This window comes from Dendropsophus ebraccatus, chromosome 4 (assembly GCF_027789765.1).
Source record: "Dendropsophus ebraccatus isolate aDenEbr1 chromosome 4, aDenEbr1.pat, whole genome shotgun sequence".
Classification (NCBI taxonomy): Eukaryota; Metazoa; Chordata; class Amphibia; order Anura; family Hylidae; genus Dendropsophus; species Dendropsophus ebraccatus.
This window is the reverse complement of record NC_091457.1, coordinates 37,693,822-37,713,307: the sequence shown is the minus strand read 5'-3', so window position 1 is coordinate 37,713,307 and position 19,486 is coordinate 37,693,822. Positions and strand designations below refer to the sequence as shown.

At 42.3% G+C, this 19,486-nt stretch overlaps 1 protein-coding gene across 1 annotated transcript in view; it reads left to right on the top strand.

Moving 5' to 3' along the window:
* Nucleotides 1–13,422, top strand: part of SLC25A22 (solute carrier family 25 member 22) — a 34,781-nt gene extending 21,359 nt beyond the window's left edge. Inside the window, exons 4-10 of the mRNA XM_069965607.1 lie at nucleotides 1,127–1,182; nucleotides 1,941–2,031; nucleotides 6,870–6,988; nucleotides 8,117–8,273; nucleotides 8,731–8,885; nucleotides 9,164–9,239; nucleotides 12,165–13,422. Coding sequence (XP_069821708.1) covers nucleotides 1,127–1,182; nucleotides 1,941–2,031; nucleotides 6,870–6,988; nucleotides 8,117–8,273; nucleotides 8,731–8,885; nucleotides 9,164–9,239; nucleotides 12,165–12,318 — 808 coding nt within the window. The 3' untranslated portion in view covers nucleotides 12,319–13,422. The remainder of the gene's footprint in view (nucleotides 1–1,126; nucleotides 1,183–1,940; nucleotides 2,032–6,869; nucleotides 6,989–8,116; nucleotides 8,274–8,730; nucleotides 8,886–9,163; nucleotides 9,240–12,164) is intronic.
* The last annotated feature ends 6,064 nt before the right edge of the window (nucleotides 13,423–19,486 follow it).

Genomic DNA, 19,486 nt, shown 5'->3' with positions numbered 1-19,486 from the left:
AAATTCCGTGTACAGCAAGCTAATGACCACAAGCCACTGCTGTGAGGATCAAGACATGTCTGGCAGACAAAGAAGCTGTTGGTATTCCCAGAATAATGGACTTTCCACTGTAGAGTCCAAAGCTAGACATCCGTGAATGTGTCTGAGATTACTTAGATGGTGAGAATCAGAAGATGCCCCCAACTGCTAGGACTGAAAAGAAGAGGAGTTCACTAAAAGCCTGGAAAAACATCTGATAGAAGCAAAACAAAGTATGGGCACACGATATGCTGAAAAATATATACGTAGTTGGTGACATTTTTGTGCTTTTTTTTTTTAATCAGATATTTACAAAGCCATTGACGTTTGGAATAAGGGCCCTATTACACCAAATGATTATCGGCCGTTCTGGACGATAATCGTTTGGTATAATAGCTCATGTTAAAAGACCACGATCAGCCGACATGCCTAATGTGAGCTAATCGTAGTCTTTTAACATGTTAAAAAATCCCAATAACGACAGCGGCAGGCTGCTGCACATCACTCCCTCTAATAGGAGTGGCAGCAACAGACCTCTGCTGACGTCAATGGGCAGCTAGGACAATCTAAGGATGGTCCAGGCAGCCCCTACCTGCTCGCTCTCAGTGCATGTAAAAGGACAGTCAGCAAGCAGGGAACAAGGAGGAAGCTTACTCCTCAAAATCATGCCAAGTAATACAGCCTTTAGGCTTATGTGAGGACAGACCTTAAAGGGTTATCCCAAGATTCAAAGTTATGGCCTATCCAAGGGATTACTACCTGATCATAGGGGTTCAACTAAAACAGGGCCCTTGAATGTATGAATATGCATGCTTGATCACCGCTTTGTTCATTGTCTATGGGATTTCTGAACATAGCCCAGTGCTTTACTTCACTATGTTTGAAAGTCCCATAGAGAGTGAACGAAGTAATAACCAAGAATACTGTACATGCTGCCACGCCATTGACTTTGGGGTGCCTTAGTGGTCAGACAACCCATTAATCAGCTCCAATCACCTGTCCTGTGAATAGGGACTAGCTCTTAATCTTTAAATAAAGCCTTTACGAAAGCTCAGTGTCCTGGACTCCTTTATGCAATATCAACCAATTTTTTTTAAATCTTTTGCAGGTCAGACTGCCTTATTAAGACTATACGTTCAGAGGGATACTTCGGCATGTATAGAGGTACGTATTCAGCCATTCATTCTGAACACTGCAAACCTATCATGGTATGTGCTCAGTGTCGGACTGGCCCATCAGAGGACCGGAGGATCCTCTGGTGGGCCCCCAGTTCAGAACCTGCAGTAACACTGACTGACATGTCATTTCTCACTGGTTCTTTATTGGTGGGCCCCCAGGATCATTTCCTCTGGTGGGCCCCAGGTACCCCAGTCCGATATGTGCTATAAGAAACAGTGGGCTTTGTTCTTGTGGCAGACCAAGATGCCTTTCCGGTAGGCTATGCTTACACCCGCACTGTTCATATCCTCAGTTTAGCAGAACAATGAAACTGATAAGGGGTTGATCCGGCACATTATGGATCTCAGCAGCTGCATCTCACTATCTAAGATTTTTGGCAGAATCATCCACTGAGCCTTCAGCGCAGATGTGAACAGAGCCCAAGTTGTCTCATTTATACCAGATACATCCTGTAATTATTTAGTAGCTTACTCAGTGATAGTAACAGGCATTTACCTAGCTGACAGATCCTGCATGAAAATGCACCAGCATATATCACCTCTCGGATGTGCAGCACTGGGGTTATCGGAGACATTTTACTAACTACTATAAAAGACCTTTTCTAGCATATGGTTTACATAGTTTTATAACACATCATATTAATTACCTTCATATAAAGCTAAATTTTGTACACTAAGCAATTTCCAGCTATAGCATAGGCTTTATCCAGCTCTCAGGAGTTCATACTTGTCCTCCATCTGCAGGTGCTGCGGTGAACTTAACCCTTGTTACACCAGAGAAAGCGATTAAATTGGCTGCTAATGATTTCTTCAGGCAATCGCTGTCCAAAGATGGGTGAGTAATGGAATCTATGCTCTACATGCTGAGGATGTGCATCCATTTATACGCTGACCGCATTGGCACTATGCACATATCATGTATACTTCTAATTGCAATAAGCAAAATTCATAGGGGAGTGGCCATGCATGTTGTGTATAGAGATGTGCTGTATCCTTCAGGCTGCCAGCTCTGTGCAGAGGAAGGATACGGCCCAAGAACCGCCTGGAAAACATGGTTCAGTATCTGCTACCCAGTATCTTATCTATTCTGCTAACGCTCCTGTTTTGGAGTCCAAAAGTATGCAAAAGTTTAATTTAGGCCATGTTCACTCACAGTAAAATAAAAGCAAAATACGACAATAAAATCGGTATAAAATGCGACTGTGTTTTGAATCTAATAATGTGCTCCATTAAAGTTTATGGAAAAGGTGCAGACTGCCATTTTTTTTATAGACTTTAATGTAGCACATTATTAGATTCAAAATGCAACCGCATTTTATACCTATTTTACTTTCGAATTTTGCTTTTATTTTATCGTGTGTTAATATAGCCTTAGGGTAGCTTCACACGTACAGGATCCGTAGCACATTTGATGGCGCTGATTTGAAGCTGCAGATTTGCTTTGAATCTGCAACTTTAAATCTGCTGTAGATTCTGTTCGTGTGACACTGGCCTTAGGATAACTTCTTGTATTTGCCCCCAAATTGTTGTATTTGTTGTCAGGTATGCAGGCCGGCATGTAGAAGTTACAAAGTTACATAATGTGGATGAACTGATAAGAGAGAACATGAGGAAAAATCAGCAACAGATGGAGATGAAGGAGAGCATATGAATGGGGGCGGCTGCTTCAAGAAGGAAAACTTACTTTATTTAAAGGGGTATATTATCATCTGGACATTTATGGCATGGCTGCACATCAAAGATGAGGGTGCTACTTCTTAAAGTGACTGTACCACCAGGCCCAGGCTGAAGCACTGGAGGCCCCCCAGTAGGAAGAAACCCCAGCCCCTCCATGATGTGACTCCATAATGCTGCATTTACACGTAACGATAATTGGCCCGATCGTACGATTAACGATGTCGGAGTAACTTTTTTTTTTCATAACGAGCAGCGTTTAGACGGTACGATATATCGTACGGAAAATTCGTTGTGCGATCGTTTTGCGAATGCTTAAGCCTATCTCACACATTGGTTAAATCAGCGAACGACTGTTCACACGGAACGATTTGCGAATTTTTTGCGAACGACGAACGACGATTTGATAACATGTTGAAAGATCAAAATGCGCGATGTATCGTTCGTCGTATGATCGTTCGCTGCGTTTACACGTACGATTATCATTCGAATTCGATCGTTATCGCGCAAATTTGTACGATAATCGTTACGTGTAAACGCACCATTAGAATCAATGGAACCCTATCATAGAGGGGCGGGGGTTTCCTCCCACTAAGGGTGGGTCGGCCCGCCTCCAGTGCTTCAGCCTGGGCCTGGTGGTACAGTCACTTTAAGATTAAGAGTTCCCAGTCTCCTTCAGCCTAGTTGTGTAGTCAGTATAGAAGTATAAGCTCTCTGTGTAAAACATCTCATTCAGTTGTTTTTAGATTTGTAACCACCTCCATGGACCACAAGCAGGTCAGAGAGTGTTGGGGGCACCCTCCATCTTGAGTTGGGGGACCTGCATTTATAAGGTAATTATAGCATAGCCTGCGGATATGCCATAAATGCCCGAGATGGGAATAACCTTTTGGGGCGGTTCACGCGAAAGTGAATTGCAGCGGATTTCACGCTGCGAGTTTTACAGCAAAATCCTTTTTGAATAGGTTTACATACTCACAGCGGAATTTTCATTCCGTTGCAAATATGTCAAGAGTCACCCCCCTTAACCCACTCCGGCTTGCTTCTGTGGCTCCCGACAGCGCACTGATTGGCTGAGTGGGACATCAGGATGTTGGGAGCCACAGAAGGAGGCCGGAGCACGGACTGGTAAAGTATTCACCGGCCTATGGTTTGATCCCACAGAAGAGCTAATACTGCAGCAGCTAATACTAAGTTAATACTGGCGATAAGATTAAATATATCTGCTGCCAAATTAGGCTGAATGTGAGATGGTGACTCTGATACAGATGTAAGGGCAGACTTATTCTAGTATTGCTCTTTGAACTACTGGAGTAAGGACTTAGTCACATAATTTAGCCGGGCTCCTATAACACAATGCATCAGAACCTGTAAAGAGTATTTTTAGAGTTAGTAACTTTTTGGTTTTAGTAAATCTGTGAGTAAATTGACCAAAGATGACCTAGTGCCCTGGTGGAGTATGGGAAAGGTGGGGAGGAGGGAGGTCATGTGCTCAGCTTGTTACTTTGGACAGAGATCAGGTCTTCCTTTACTGTTATCATGCCAAAATCCCATTTGCATGCAGCTGTGTTCTTCTGAAGTGTTCTGTACAACAATGATAACTGGGCAGACGCAAATAATCATTGTGCTGAATAATATAAAGGATTGTGCTGTCAACACTTTCGCCTCTGCAGCACTTGATAGGCCATTTATAGCGTCACCTGCATGCATCTGTGCAAGTCTGCCACCTGGTGTTCACATACTGTACTGCAGTCATCTGCAGAGAGTTAACCCCTGTGTGGCTCACTTCTCAGCACTCAGCTATACAAAACTATTACAATGTCTAAAGAAACAATTCAGCCTTGTCAGCAATTTTGTCGGTACTAGATAAATGGGGAGACACAATTTCCTGTTCTTCCATTTAGCCAATCCACTTTCTTTTTTTAATATTCTTCTACATCCATCAACCAAGTGATATAATTATACGGAGCAGCTCCTGTTAAGTGCATATGGCTGTTTAAGGGCTAAATAAGGTTCAAGAGCGAAGTGTCCTTAAAGCGAATGGGCACTGGTCCATTGAAGTAAAAATCTCAAAGCTATGTACCTGACACTCAGGTCCTTTTTTTGATCCGCAGCCCGCTTGCTGTGCATTACGTAGATCTATTTCCAGGCACTGGCCCAGGCCTGAAGCACTAGAGGCAAGCCCGCCTGCCCCCAGTGTGAAGTTCTACCCTCCCCTCTGTGACGTGGCTCCGGTTCCATTAGAATCAATGGAGCCACATTTCATCACACTGGGGACGGGCGGGCCCGCCTCCAGCGCTTCAGGTCGGGAATGGACCAGCATTGTGTGCAGGAACCGGGACATGGTTCAAAAAAAGGACTGTGGGACCGGCATCTCCTCACCAGTCTATTCATGTAAAAATCTTAAAGCGTTGTACCTGATGGTATATTCACTTTAAAGCACATGTACCATAAAAACTACAGTAATTTTTTTTTTTGCAGTACCTGCTAGGCTTTCGCGTGGGGATCCCAGTGGCATGGCCCTTTTTTCAAAATGCTGCCAGGTTCCCGTGATCGGCATGCAGCACCATTTTCTCTGAGCACAGGCCTGGCTCAGAGCACTGGGGCAGGCCCGCCACCCCCCAGTGTAGCGATAACCCCTCCCCTCTGTGATGCGTCCCTTCTTAATTCTAATGGACACGCATCACTGAGGGGCTATCATCACACTGGGGGCACCGGGCTGATGCTTAAACAGAAAACGGCACAGAGCGTGGCATCCAGGCAGCGTGATGAAAAAAGGATCGCCCCACCGGGATCCCGGCACCCCAGCAGGTACTGCAAAAAATCTTTCAGTAGTTTTGATGGTACATTTGCTTTAATAAGAAACAAAAACAATTTAGAGCAAACCAAGGTTAAAAGGGAGAAAAGATCAGATACAACATGACATATTATTTTACCAAAAGAGTAGTAGATGCTTGGAAAAAACTTCCAGCAGATGTGGTTGGTAAATCTTCAGTGACTAAATGTAAAACTGCCTGGGATAAACATATATCTATCCTAAGAGAATAATAAATGGATTTAATATAAGGGCAGACTAGATGAATGAACCAGGTGAATGTAGGCCAAGGCAGCCCTATACCATCAGTGAATATGATATTCCAGACACTAAACCACAAGTCAGTTAGGACTACCAGAAAACAAATGACTTCTTATTGATTTTTTGCTTTACAAGCCTAATTAGACAGAGCGGGCTATAGGACTGGAGCACAGATCGGCAGCCACCTGCTGGAAACCAGCTAATAACTGGGAACTTGGGAACTATTCCATCAATTAAACAAGCTGAGAATAGATTCTGGCCCGCATCCTTGTAGAGAAACTCACATAATATCACAGTGACTCAACCAGAAGCGCTACAGGACTGCAGCACAATTTGGAAAGTCACTCCTGACAACGCATTTAGATACATTCCCCATATAGTGCTGGCCTAATTCCTATACATATACCTCCTAGGCTGTAACATTCCATATAATGACTGCTCATATGTACAGTGCTGCTGCCAAAGTGGTGTTCTTGATCCAGATGTACTCACTATATACTATGGCCTGGTGCTGCTAAACCTCTCCAGCACTGAGGTGTCCTACATTGTCTTTCACTCACCTTTCTAGCTAATCAACCTGGTGAAATAGGAGAGAAGTGATAGTGACCAACTACCCCCCCCCCCTCGCAGCACCCAGCATCCATGGCATATGCTCCAGTAGCCCCCCAGCCACTCCCCTGAATGTGTCACCATCACTTTAGATCAAGCAGTAATTATAGGGGCCAAGGAGGTCCGGCTCATGAGAAGCCCAATCCCATGAATGACATATGATAGCCGAGGGCTCTGTTAGAGATTTTTGCAATAAACTCCTGGAGCTTCAAGTTAGTACCAAATATGGTGGACTGCATGAAACAATAGAACGCTCTGTAAATGTTTTATAGTGATAGAGAATGATTCATGTCACCAATGTTTTCATACTACAGGAAGAAGCTGACACTGGTAAAGGAGATGCTTGCTGGCTGTGGTGCTGGAACATGTCAAGTAATAGTCACTACACCTATGGAGATGCTGAAAATCCAGCTACAAGATGCTGGACGGCTGGGTAAAACTGCATTGTTATTTAACTGTGTGCAAGAGCTAACCTTCTAAATAAGGTTCCTGAGATGAGATGCTGTATATCCATGTATATAGCTCTGCTATCAATCTGGGTTTATACAGCAAGTCCTGGGCACTGGAGAAATAGAAGTGCTTGTATATACAATCACATAGATGCCTCTCATGGGAAGACATTTTCATTTAATATGTCAGGTGCCTAATCTAACAGGTCAAATGTGATGAGCGGCTTCATAGGTTCCATTTTTTACACATAAATATATATATTCACCTAGGATTTCACTGCATTGAGCACTTTAACCAGAAGCCCGCAGTGTTATCTTTGGCTGGTCTCCTTGAGATCAGTGATCTGTTTCTATTAGGCTCCGTTCACAAGGAGTAAAACTGCCGCAATTCCGCAAATCCCACCAGCCTCCGCGTCATACTGGCAGTCTATGGGAGGCTTGCGTGCCTCCTCTCTCCGCGCGGAAGAATAGACATGTCCATTCTTCCGCGCAGAGAGAGGAGGCACTCAAGCCACCCATAGATTGCCAGTATGACACAGAGGCTGGCGGGATTCCGCGGCGGAAACTTCTGCTGCAGAATTCTGCAAGTTTTACTCCGTGTGAATGGAGCCTAATAGCTCTAATAGCCATTGCTCCCTCCTAGCCAGAATCCCGTTCCACACTGATGAGAGGCAACACCCCGAAACAGCTGTCTGTGGATGGCTACCTGGCCTTGTTTTCTCCCTTGTCATTACATTGACTTATAGGGTCACTTAATATGGTGGTTTTGGTGGTTTCCCTACAGGAGCCACCCCTTGGCTGGGTCCTTCCCGGAGCGATATGTGGCTAGTCCTGTGTTTTGAGACTCTTAAATGAGGCTCCACAGGCTCTTTTTTGCACATATATATATTCTATAAAAAGATTCTCCTGTTGTAAAGCATTCCGGTTGCTCCATAGTCACTACTTCCAAGTCTCTCTTGACATAGGACATGTGTCTATTGCATAAAGGACTTTTCTAAATATCTGGGTCCTTATTCTCAACACTACCAGTTCCTAATATATCATTCAATAGCTGAATCTGAACAATAAATCTGAAGATCTGAATAAACTCTTTGCACTCTTTATTTTCCCAGCTGCCCAGAAGAAGCTAATGGCCAGCCAGGCCGGCCTGAGCGGTGCAGCGGTGGAGGCCAGCTCAGCGCGACCCACTGCCATAGCCATATCCAGGGAACTTCTAAGGAGCAAAGGCATTGCTGGACTGTATAAAGGCCTGGGAGCCACTCTGCTAAGGTTACTACAGCTAGTATCCAGTATCAGTGTGTACATGTTCACGGATACATTGTATATTTGGCTATTTATACAAGTTACAAAAGGTGCTGTTCTTTGTATTATGTGTAATGTAACCACGGAAGCTTCATATTACAAACTAATGTCAACCATGTTACTAACGGATGCTGAGTACACTGCATGATACACATAGGTAACATAGCAACCTTGTAGATAAGAACTAGAGGGCACACAGGACAGCTGCCAACATAGAATGAGTAGGGGTGGGTGTCTTGTGAAGCTCTGCCAGGCTGCCCACCAGCTCCGTGTCACTCATTACAATGACTTCTGCAATCACATACCACTACCATGAACAGCTGCACGGCCTTTTCTTCATCTTCTTCTCTGTCATTTTCTTTAGATTGTTTTCCGTCCTTTCTAGTTATATTATCACTAACGTCAGTGGTTCTTGCTATTACAGGGATGTGCCCTTCTCTATTATTTATTTCCCTCTGTTTGCCAACCTGAACAAACTCGGTCAAAAGTCTCCGGATGAGAAGGCTCCCTTCTTCGTCTCATTCCTGGCAGGTTGTGCGGCGGGGAGCACCGCTGCAGTTGCTGTTAACCCTTGTGATGGTATGTTGCCTTAGGCTCTGTCCATTATTTGAGGTATTTGTTCCTATGTATACATTTACCTATTGGTATATGTCCTCAGATACATCACAGTAGACATCTGTGACACATTTGTAGACTGTCTAGTCTAAGTTTTTGTGCAATATTTGGTGCACATAGTCACATGCATGCCACCCCTGCCCCCTTTACTACGTCCCCTTTCAAACTTAAACCTGCCCCAATGAATTTCACTCTTCTGTTTGTTAAATAAATCTGTATCTTCTCTTATTTCCATTTTGCAGTGATAAAGACAAGATTGCAGTCATTACAGAGGGGTGTAAATGAGGATACATACTCAGGAATTATAGACTGTACCAGGTAAATATGTAAGGCATATATAACTAAGGACTGAATAAGAAACTTCCAGTTGGAACACCCACTTAGAGAAGTCCGGACGGGAAGTAAAAAATCAGTATGGGCAGGGGGTGGGGGAAAAATAAACAACAAGTTATAGTCACCTGCCCCGGCACCTGCGCAGAGCTGTGTCCCACTCCTGGACCCCGCCGGCTGTCTTCTGAGCTCCCCGTCGGCTACAGACGATGGATGCCCCACTCAGTGATTGGGATGGGACAGTGCTACAGTCAGTGATTGGCTGAGTGGGCTAAATCCCACCAGTCTGTGACGTGGATCTCGGGTCGTGACGTACCCGGAATCGGGTAGAAGATGACAGCTGGCAGGGTATGGGAGCTCTGTGATGCGGCGCATCACAGGCACTGGTTCAGGTGTGGTTTGCAATTAAGGTCCATTCACTTCAATGGAACTGGAATTGAAAAACCTGCACCTAAACTGCAGACAAGAGTGGTGCTGTCCCTGGAACAAAGTGGCCATGTTTTTCTAACACTGTATAACCCTAAAAAAAAAAAAAAAACACCCAATGTCGCAGTCTTTTAACATGGTATATAAATCTCCTCCAATTTTCTTCAAGCAGAAATGCTGACCAACCATACACATCTTCACATTTGAAATCACTTTATACATTTTTTTTAAAAACCAGCCCAAGCAATGGTGAACAAGCTTAATTCAGTACAAGCTGAATGTTATTTATTTGATATATTTCCTTCTATATTTTTAGTTTACCGAGAACATACCCTTTATTAGTGTGCGTATAAAATAAACCTAATATGTTAAACAATCAGCAAATAGAGCTGTTCTTGTTCAAACAGCCTATAGAAAAAGTAAATAAAAAGGATCACAGATTAATGTCTGTGTCACTGTTACTGCCAATAAACACATAGATAGTCCAAAGGGTATATCAGGAGGCACCCGATACCCTAGAAAGCAATACTCCCAACACATTTCAGAGGGGTGGAGCCAGTCAGTATTCACCTCTATACACCTTTAGGCTATGTTCACACTACGTAAGTTTCCGGCCGTATCGCGTTCCGTGAATAAGCGGCCGGAGACTTACGTAGTTTGCGTACAATGGAAAGTATACGATGTACGGCTGCACAGTTCACACTACGTACGAACGTCAATTTTCTGCGGCCAGAATTCAGTGAATTCCGGCCGCAGAAAGACCTGCCAGTTCACACAGTGAAGCAAGCGGCTCCGGTGCGCCCGCATCAGAGCTCTGCGGCCGGACGGATCATCCGGCCTGTACTTAAGTACCGGCCGCGATGATCCGGGCACAGACCGGCCGTTCCGTGACCCGGCCGGGGTCACGGAACGGCCGGTCTGTTACCTAGTGTGAACATAGCCTTAGGGTGGGTTCACAATAAACTCAGTGGAATCCCGTCGGTTGTCCGCGCGCACTTGTCACTTCTTTTGGCGGATAGCAGAATACGCCGGCCCATAGAATGGTGTCTATGGAGCCGGCGGAAAGCCGCGCGGCCGCGCACACGGATATACTGCGGAATTCAGCGGACATTATCCGCGAGAATTCCTCAGTATAAACCCACCCTTACAGAGTCATGCTCTGCTTATAAGAATGCTCATGAGAGAGGTGTCCATATTGGGTAAGCCCCCAGGGGTGCAGTAACCAGATTAAATAAAGAGGGGGAGGAGTGTATTAAACAGAACTGGCTATACAGCTTTCCGTGCCGCCAGGCGGTTACTCACTGGCCCCCTGATACACCAGGGACAGCTTTGTCGGAAGCCTGACAAATAATTAGGTCCAGCCCCAAGCTAAAAGTGGCACTTAATGCTGTGGAGGTATATCCAAGATATATCTTTGTCTCACAGTGATTCTGCATTGGCAGATCCAGCAAGAACCACCTGATTTGGTGATGGTATCACACCTTAGGTGTATTTTTTACGCACACTAATAAAGGTTATGTTTAAAGTCATTCCCAATATATATATATTGATTGGACTGACAGGGGATTCTCTCTATAATTCCTGTTGAGTGCACTGGATTGCATTACTTTTGTTCCATAGTTTACTGGAAAACAGCATCCTCTGAAACTTAGTTGTGGCATATGTAAAGAACTCAAACGTGTCCATAATGGCATGCTTTACAGTAATGCTGCATACTTATATAGTCTTAAGGCTGCTGCCTTCCATCTCTCCACCAACAGATGATGTTGGTGAACAGAAGGGCTTGTGTGGGGTGCCAGAATTCTGGCCAGTTTCCAGTTGCACATCCTGAGCTGTCTGGAATTCCTGATGCTCCCATAGGTGTCTATGGGGTAATCCATGGCAGAATTCCCACATGTACTGTATAGGACAGGTTCTATGGTTTCCTGCCTATGTTCCTGAACAGACACACTGTGGAGGGTGTCCATGTCTAATAGAAGCCTATGGGTCATTTCCTGATAGAAATCCAGATAAATGTAAAGGACATGTGCATGAGGCCTGAAACCGGCTGAGGCCTGAAAGGCTGATTCTCTTGTGTACATTAGGCCTCAAGGCTGGTGTGATGGGAACTTGCCTGATGACTTGGGAACTGCCATTCACAGCAGCCTATTATTGTGCTACATTAAAGTCTGTGGGAAAATGTAATTTTGCTTGCCCTACAATCAGAGCTGTATTCGCCATTAGGCATTTGTGGTCCTGTGTGAGCGAAGTTGCTGAACATTCCAATTTGGCCAAACCTGAACGCTCAGCATATGAATAGCTGTGACTGAAGAAGTTGGATGCAGCCCTAGGGAGCCCTGGAAAACATGGATACAGCCATAGGCAGTAGCCATATTTTTCTGGCAGCCCTGGGGCTGCATCCAACTTCTCCGGCCCCCACCGTTTGAGTTCAGCTTTCAGGTATGTTTCGCCATAATTACTGATTAATGTCATATTTTCCATTTGCAGGAAGATCTGGCAGAGGGAGGGCCCGGCTGCTTTCCTAAAGGGCGCATACTGCAGAGCTCTGGTCATCGCTCCGCTCTTCGGAATCGCACAAGTTGTCTATTTTATAGGAATTGGTGAATTTCTTCTGAGCTTTTTACCCTCCAAGCGCGATTAATGACAGCCATCAGATTGCACCCCCTGTACTAGCTCTTCTCACCAATCCTGTCATGGATTCTTCCTGCCCCTGCCTATTTATTGGTCATGGGTTTACACAGTGGAAGACCTTCTTCTTTTACCAGCACTGTGGTATGGTCCAAAAGTGTTCAGGTTACTTGCAGAAGCTTTCAGCAACTTACCTAGCTTTCCTTACTTGAAGGCATGAAACAATCATACCGAAAGTGGCAGGATGGTAACAAAGCAACAAAGGGATCTGCTTCGGCAAATTTAACTCCAGACTTGCTGGAACAGACTTTGACGGTCTTTGTTTCAGAAAGTACAATGGTATCATTAGCATTTGCTCTGCTGCATAAACCCGCAACACATTGGGCTCATGGCCATGTTCACATTGTAAATTCTAGAATGTGTATTTATTGGTAATATACTGAATGTCTGAACGGAAGTGAGCATTCAAGGTGATTACAATTAGATTCTTTATAATTTATTATAAATTCCAGATTATTATATCCTCTTATTCAGGATACATATTCTCTGTCGCTTTTATAGATTGTTCTTTACCAAAACCTGATGGCACTGCCAGACAAGCTCTGCAAATGATCAAGTTTTCTGCCTTGTTAAAGTACATGACTGATCCTACATATCCCACTGACAGGGTTAGCAAAAAAAAAAAAACTTCCCCAAAGACTCAAATGAGATGAAAATTGGAAAACAAGCACTTCAGATGACGTGCTCGCCATTTATATAACGTTTTGGTTTAAAATGTTGCCAATAGGAAACATGGTTTTTTGAATGGAGAGCGTTGTTGCAAACCAAGAGGGGCATGTTAAGCATTTGTATTGTGATTTGCATCGCTACAGCGCCGCCTATTGGTGACTTTTCAAACTGAAATATTATTTAATAAATGGCAAGCACTTTACTTGAAGTGCTAACTGACTGATTTGCATCTCATTTACAGCTGCAAAATGCCCTCCACAATTGGGGAAGTTTAATTTAGCTATATATCATATAGAATAATATCCAATGATGTCATTTCTGGTTGGGTGAAACATTTAGCTGTTACTTTGTAAAATTTGTGAGTGTTTGTGTACACACATATATATATATATATATATATATATATATATATATATATATTGAGACGATTCTGCTACTGCTTACAAGTTCACGAAGGTGGAATATATATATATATATATATATATATATATATATATATATATATATAGAATAAAGCAGGTAGACGTCACTCCAATGAAGTGAATAAGTGCAGGTTTATTCACCCGTATACGTACAGCGACGTTTCGACTCAAAACTGAGTCTTTTTCAAGCTCAGTTTTGAGTCGAAACGTCACTGTACGTATACGGGTGAATAAACCTGCACTTATTCACTTCATTGGAGTGACGTCTACCTGCTTTATTCTATACTCTGTGGAGTCGGGGGTCGACTACCAAGGACGTGCACCCATCGGCTGGAAGCCATTTGACTTTAAGTCAGCACAGTGCCGTTCAATTCTATTATTTTTCCTTTATATATATATATGTATATATATAAACATGTACTAAGAGTAGCACATGATAGAAGTAGGGACACAGTTAAAGCACTTATAGTTTATATATTTTTTTTAATTTAATGTTTTAATTTATAATTCAAGGTAAAGGCACAAATTTTAGCCCATAATGAAATATTGACCAGAAGTGGCTTTAAATCTTATAAATCCCCATGGAACTGTGTCTCAAAGCCATAGCTCGTAAAAAGAGGAGCTTCTTTTAAGAGGGTTTATTGTGGATGAGAATACCAAAGCTGCTTTTTCCAGAAACAGCGCCACTCTTGTCCACAGTTTGTTTGTGGTACTGCAGCTCAGTTCCATTGAAATTAATAAAGCATTGTAATACTACATACAACCTTAAGACACATGTGGGGCATTTTATTTTGAAGTTCAGGTTCCAAAATGGTCTACTCTGTATAGGTCAGGGTTGGGAACCATCATCCCTCCAGCTGTTGCAAAACTACAATTCCCATCATGCCTGGACAGCTAAAGCTTTGGCTGTCCAGGCATGTTGGGAATTGTAATTTTGCAACAGCTGAGGGGGCACAGGTTCCCCATCCCTGGTGTAGGTACTTGAAGAATGGCAGAATCCAGGACCAAAGTTGTTTGCAGGATGAAGAATAAGCAAGATGTTGCAGTCCATGTGGCAGTGAACTTGTCATTTTGTCATTAGGTTTCCCTGCTGTAGTGTTTTTAGATGTCGCTTGATGTTCATTATGTAACGTAAAGAGGCAGTAGTGTGTTTTAGATTGTGCACTTGATTTTTACTCTTACATTATCGGATCTCAAAAAATACATGTGTCTTTATGCTGTACACGTGAACCTGTGCTTTATGGTGGTCAGGAATAGAAGGCCAAAAATGTTTTCTCTTAAAGTATACCTGTCGTTATAACTTTTAAAGTCTAAATCAACAGTCAATGTGATATAAAACAAATTTGCTGTAATCATGCTCTAAAACACAGCTGTACTCACCAGAAATATCGGTCCAGTCTCCTGAAGGCAGATAATTAGTCTTGTGCTGGTTGGAAAAAAAAAAGAGAATAAACACATGAAGTCTGACCTGGCTGCCTTCTCTGTGAGCACAGATGACCTGGGAAACTCTGGACTCTCGAAAAGTTAAAACACAGAAAGTGTTTTCCATGATAATTAAAAAAAAAATTAAGAATGTAAATTGCAAACTTGCTTTATATTACATCTACTGCTGATTTAGGTTTTGAAATTTATAGAACAGTGATACTTTAACGTGACCATACATGCTAGGCTAACTTTGGTAGGACCTGATGACAGTCTAATCTGTGTTAGGTGACATCTTTTCATCTGATGAGGAAAAATGTTTAAGTGTGATAATTGTCATCATGTGTGATCCATTCTTCTTGAGGAAGGAAAAACGAGATAAGTCGTCAACAAAGTTAACATCAAGAAGACATGTATGCTTACTTTAAATGAGCATGCATGAATAAGGGACAATAGTGGCCGAACACTTATGAAGGATACTGCTAATTTACTGTCATCTACTATAGTTTACTAAAAGACAAAATTTGCAAATGTACAAAATAAGTTATACTCCCAAATTAGGCACCAAAAAACCCCAAAATTGCCAGGCATTGGGAATTTTTATGCGGGTTATCACTGGAATTCATCCAGATCTTTTCTGTGCAAATGGTTAACACTTAAAGGGGTTGTTTTAGAAAGGCAAATAGCCCATTAGGGCATATGGATGACAAAGAGCAGAAATGGGGAACCTTCAGCCTTCTAACTGTTGCAAAACTACTATTCCCAGCATGCATAGACAGCCAGAGCTTTGTGTGCTGTGGAATGGGTCGGTCTTATACTGCATTAAGAGATCTTTCTCATGGGCACACCTTTGGGTGCATAAATGTGATGTAAGGTTTTATTCAATATCAGGTCAGGCTTAGCATTGTGTTTTTGGAGCCTTGCAGAAAAGTCTGCCAGTGTGGCCTTCCAGCATACTCCAAGCTTGATAGCTGAGGCCTTGTGTTTCTTTCATCCTTTTGCCAGTAGTCTTAATGTTAATGCTGCTGCTATAACCATTAAAGAAGGGACACAGAAAAGGCTCTCGTAATGTATCTAATAAATGTTTCCTTCATATAATGTAACCATCCTACAATAGCAACAGCCTTAGCTTCATAAGACCATGAACAATCCATGAACAATCTAGAATTGTAAAAAAGTCTCTTGAAATGAATAATAATGAATGATTCTGCTAATAGCTATTGTACAATTATCACTGTCAAAATCTTATAATTTGAAGCAGTTTAGAGCGATCATCAATTAATCAGATGCGGCCTAGTCTGAGCTTCAGGCATGACCGAGCCCCAATGAGTCCGGACGGAGTTGTAGTGGGTATGGTTACAGGACTGTGAACTGTGTTCCGCCTTATAATTCTATCTAGAAATGGCTCCTGCAGCCTACTACATTACATATATATTTTGCAGGAATTGAATTGCCCACTGATTTAAAGAAGATTGTATAGTACCTAATTTCCCCTGTGGGGGCGCTGCAGGGTAACTAAACACATACTGCTGAGTTCCTCCACTGCTAAAAGCCGATCACTGAGGGTCCAGCCTATGGTTGAGGGATCATTTTATAGATAAACCCTTTCACCACCTTTTTTTGGGAGACCACTGAAAACAATCTGCTCTCAGCACCGTAAGGTATACACTATATCCTGTCTGCTGAAGTCATGAACCCAAAGCTTGAATAGACAAATCATTTACTATATATGCAGGCCCTTGTAATATATTGATGTTTATATTTATAATGTTAGCAATGCTGATACAGTCCCCTAGAATAGGTAGCACACAAGCTAGTATCAGCTCGTAAATAGATATTTTATATCTAGCTAGCCTATATGTAAGACAAAACTAGTTTGCTGGCAGAAGTATAGACTAATGTGTATAGCTTACCATTGCCTAGGTATATCAGCGAGTGCCTATTTACTTAACAATAATCTCTCCTACTACTGGTAAGATTTTTGTTTTTTTTACAGATAAAGCCATGTATATTATATAACACTAGAAGTGCTATCAGGGTGCAAAGCTTGTTTCTACCATACTATCTGTAGGTAACTAAATCTTCTAGGAGTCATGGCATGTCACAAACACAACTGCCCTATCAGTTAAAGCCACAATACTTGACTTTACATAGGTTTTTTTTTGTTTATTTTTTAATTAAACCTATTTCCATACACCTTGTTAAAGTCCTAATCCAGGCCTTCATCTATTGGCCAGTGCAGAAAGCAGCCAAGTGTGCGTTTCTTTGGAAGTCCCACCATATGCATATGCATACATGCCCTCTGCTATCAATGGGAACTGAATAATTCCTAATTTTCACTGGGGTGGCGCTGCAGGGGATTTGAGCAGTTATTGTCAGGCGCTTTAATGTTCAAAATAAACAACTTAGAATTAACATAGAATTAGCTGCACTTGACCAACTTACACAGAAATCATGCTGACAAAGTAGGATGACTTAAGTGGATTATTCTTTAGACGAAGAAAAAAAAGGTAATGGTACATGATGGTATTTTATATTAGATTCTAGGTGCATTTTGTCTCCACAACTTTTTTCTATTACTACGGCTTGTGCTGGATTCATCACAAAAAGGATATTTCCACAAATTTTGGATTTGTTTTGTTGTATCTGAAACATAATGTTCTTTGGTTTGGTGTAGACAGTTGCAATGCTGGTCTATAGGTGTCCATGGTAACAGACTACAAACAAACCCTATGAGTAGTCTTGCACCCATACTCCTATCTCTACTTCTTGATTACATACATCTGCTGAATTAGCAAGTGGTAGAGGACAGGGAGTGTGACTGTGAGATCAGACTACACAGATTGTTGTCTGTTACCATGGAGACATTTATGCGCACAGGTTTATTTGTATATATTATCCTACACCAGTTAGCTTTCTGGCCTAGAAAGGACCAAAGCCACTAGTTGACCATGAATTGTATGTTGTAGTGATAGATTAGTGCAATGTAGGTTAGAGAAGAGACCTCTAGTTATGTGCAGAAAGGTCTTGGAAGCTGCTTATTCTGCAGATCACTACTTGTTTGAGCCTTATGCTTTTAAATGCACTATCGCATTGCTGAAATGGACCCAACCTCACCCACTGTTTCTCCTTCTGTGAATTTTCTCAATTTGTGTTGCTATATTTGTGTTATTTGCTATATTTGTTGTCTTCGGTGCGAATCAGCAGTGTATCATTAGTTACCCTTACCTAGTACCACCAATTTACCCAGTGTACAGTTGTAACCTATTGCTATATTTTTCAGTGTTTAACTTGACTTTACACTGGGACTCCAGACAATGCGATCACTTTTGCTCTTATCCCAGGTCTAATGCATTCCATTGGCAGCTAGAACCCGCAAGTGTTTCCTAGATCTGCCTCCTTTATGATCCTATCGGTGTTATTGTGTTCCCGAACTGATCCACCTCTTTTTGTTTACTTTTGTGACTCTTCACGTCCCCTTTGGACTTGTCATCTATGATTTTGTGAAAAGTATTGTACTTAACCAGACAATGAAATGTCATTGAAAATGCTGCTTTAAAGACAATACAAAAAATGTTATTTTAAAATGTTTTACAGAAAATGAGTAATTTTGTTTGATGTATTGTAATGTTCAATAAAACTAAATAATAATGGTGTTTTATCTGTCTCACTATGCTTTATGGTGTGAAGAAGCATACTAAATGGTACACATATGGGGGGGGATTTATCATTTGCCTCTTGTGTGCAGCTGATCTTATTCCTGTAAGTAATGTACATGTGTGCCAGCAACTTATCAAACATCATTTGTATCAAACTGTCCATGGGATAGGAGCTGTGACTAATATTGTAGCTTGTTCCTTTGATGTAAATGGAAAAAGCTGCAATACCAGGTACAGTGGTGCCTTGAATTACGAGCATAATTCGTTCCGGGACCGTGCTTGTAATCCAAATCTGCTCTTAAACCAAAGCAAATTTTCCCATAAGAAATCATAGAAGTGCAGACAATTGGTTCCACACCACCAAAATAATGATTTATTTTTCTGAATTACATGTAAAACTGATGAAACAAAGATTAAGAAACAGCAGAATATGTGATATCATAAACTACTGTACAGTAATGGAGAGGATGGGAAACACAAGAGCTGAGAGAGACTGCAGGGAGCATGAAGGAATGAGCAGGGCAGATGTGGGCACATACATGCAGCACTCTCTGTCCGGGGAGAGAGGGGTTACAGCTATGGAGAGATTACCCCCACAGTCCTGTCCCCTGATGCAAGCCGCAGCCTTAAGTGGATCTGCTATGATTTGGAAGGTGAGGGAGACTTCCTGGGTCAGAGTACAGTGCTGTAGACCCCGCTATGCAGACCATGCTCCTTCTCCACTCCCCCTCCCACCCAGTACAGGGAGCTCTTAAACCAAAGCAATGCTCTTAAACCAAGTCACAATTTTGAAAAACTGTGAGCTCTTAAACCAAAATGCTCTTAAACCAAGTTACTCTTAAACCAAGGTACCACTGTATAGCCACTACCAAGTCTATGGCACTGTTTTGAGTAGGTGGTAAAAAGGTGTCTGAGCGCTTCATCATTTTTGGACTCCTATTGATCTGAT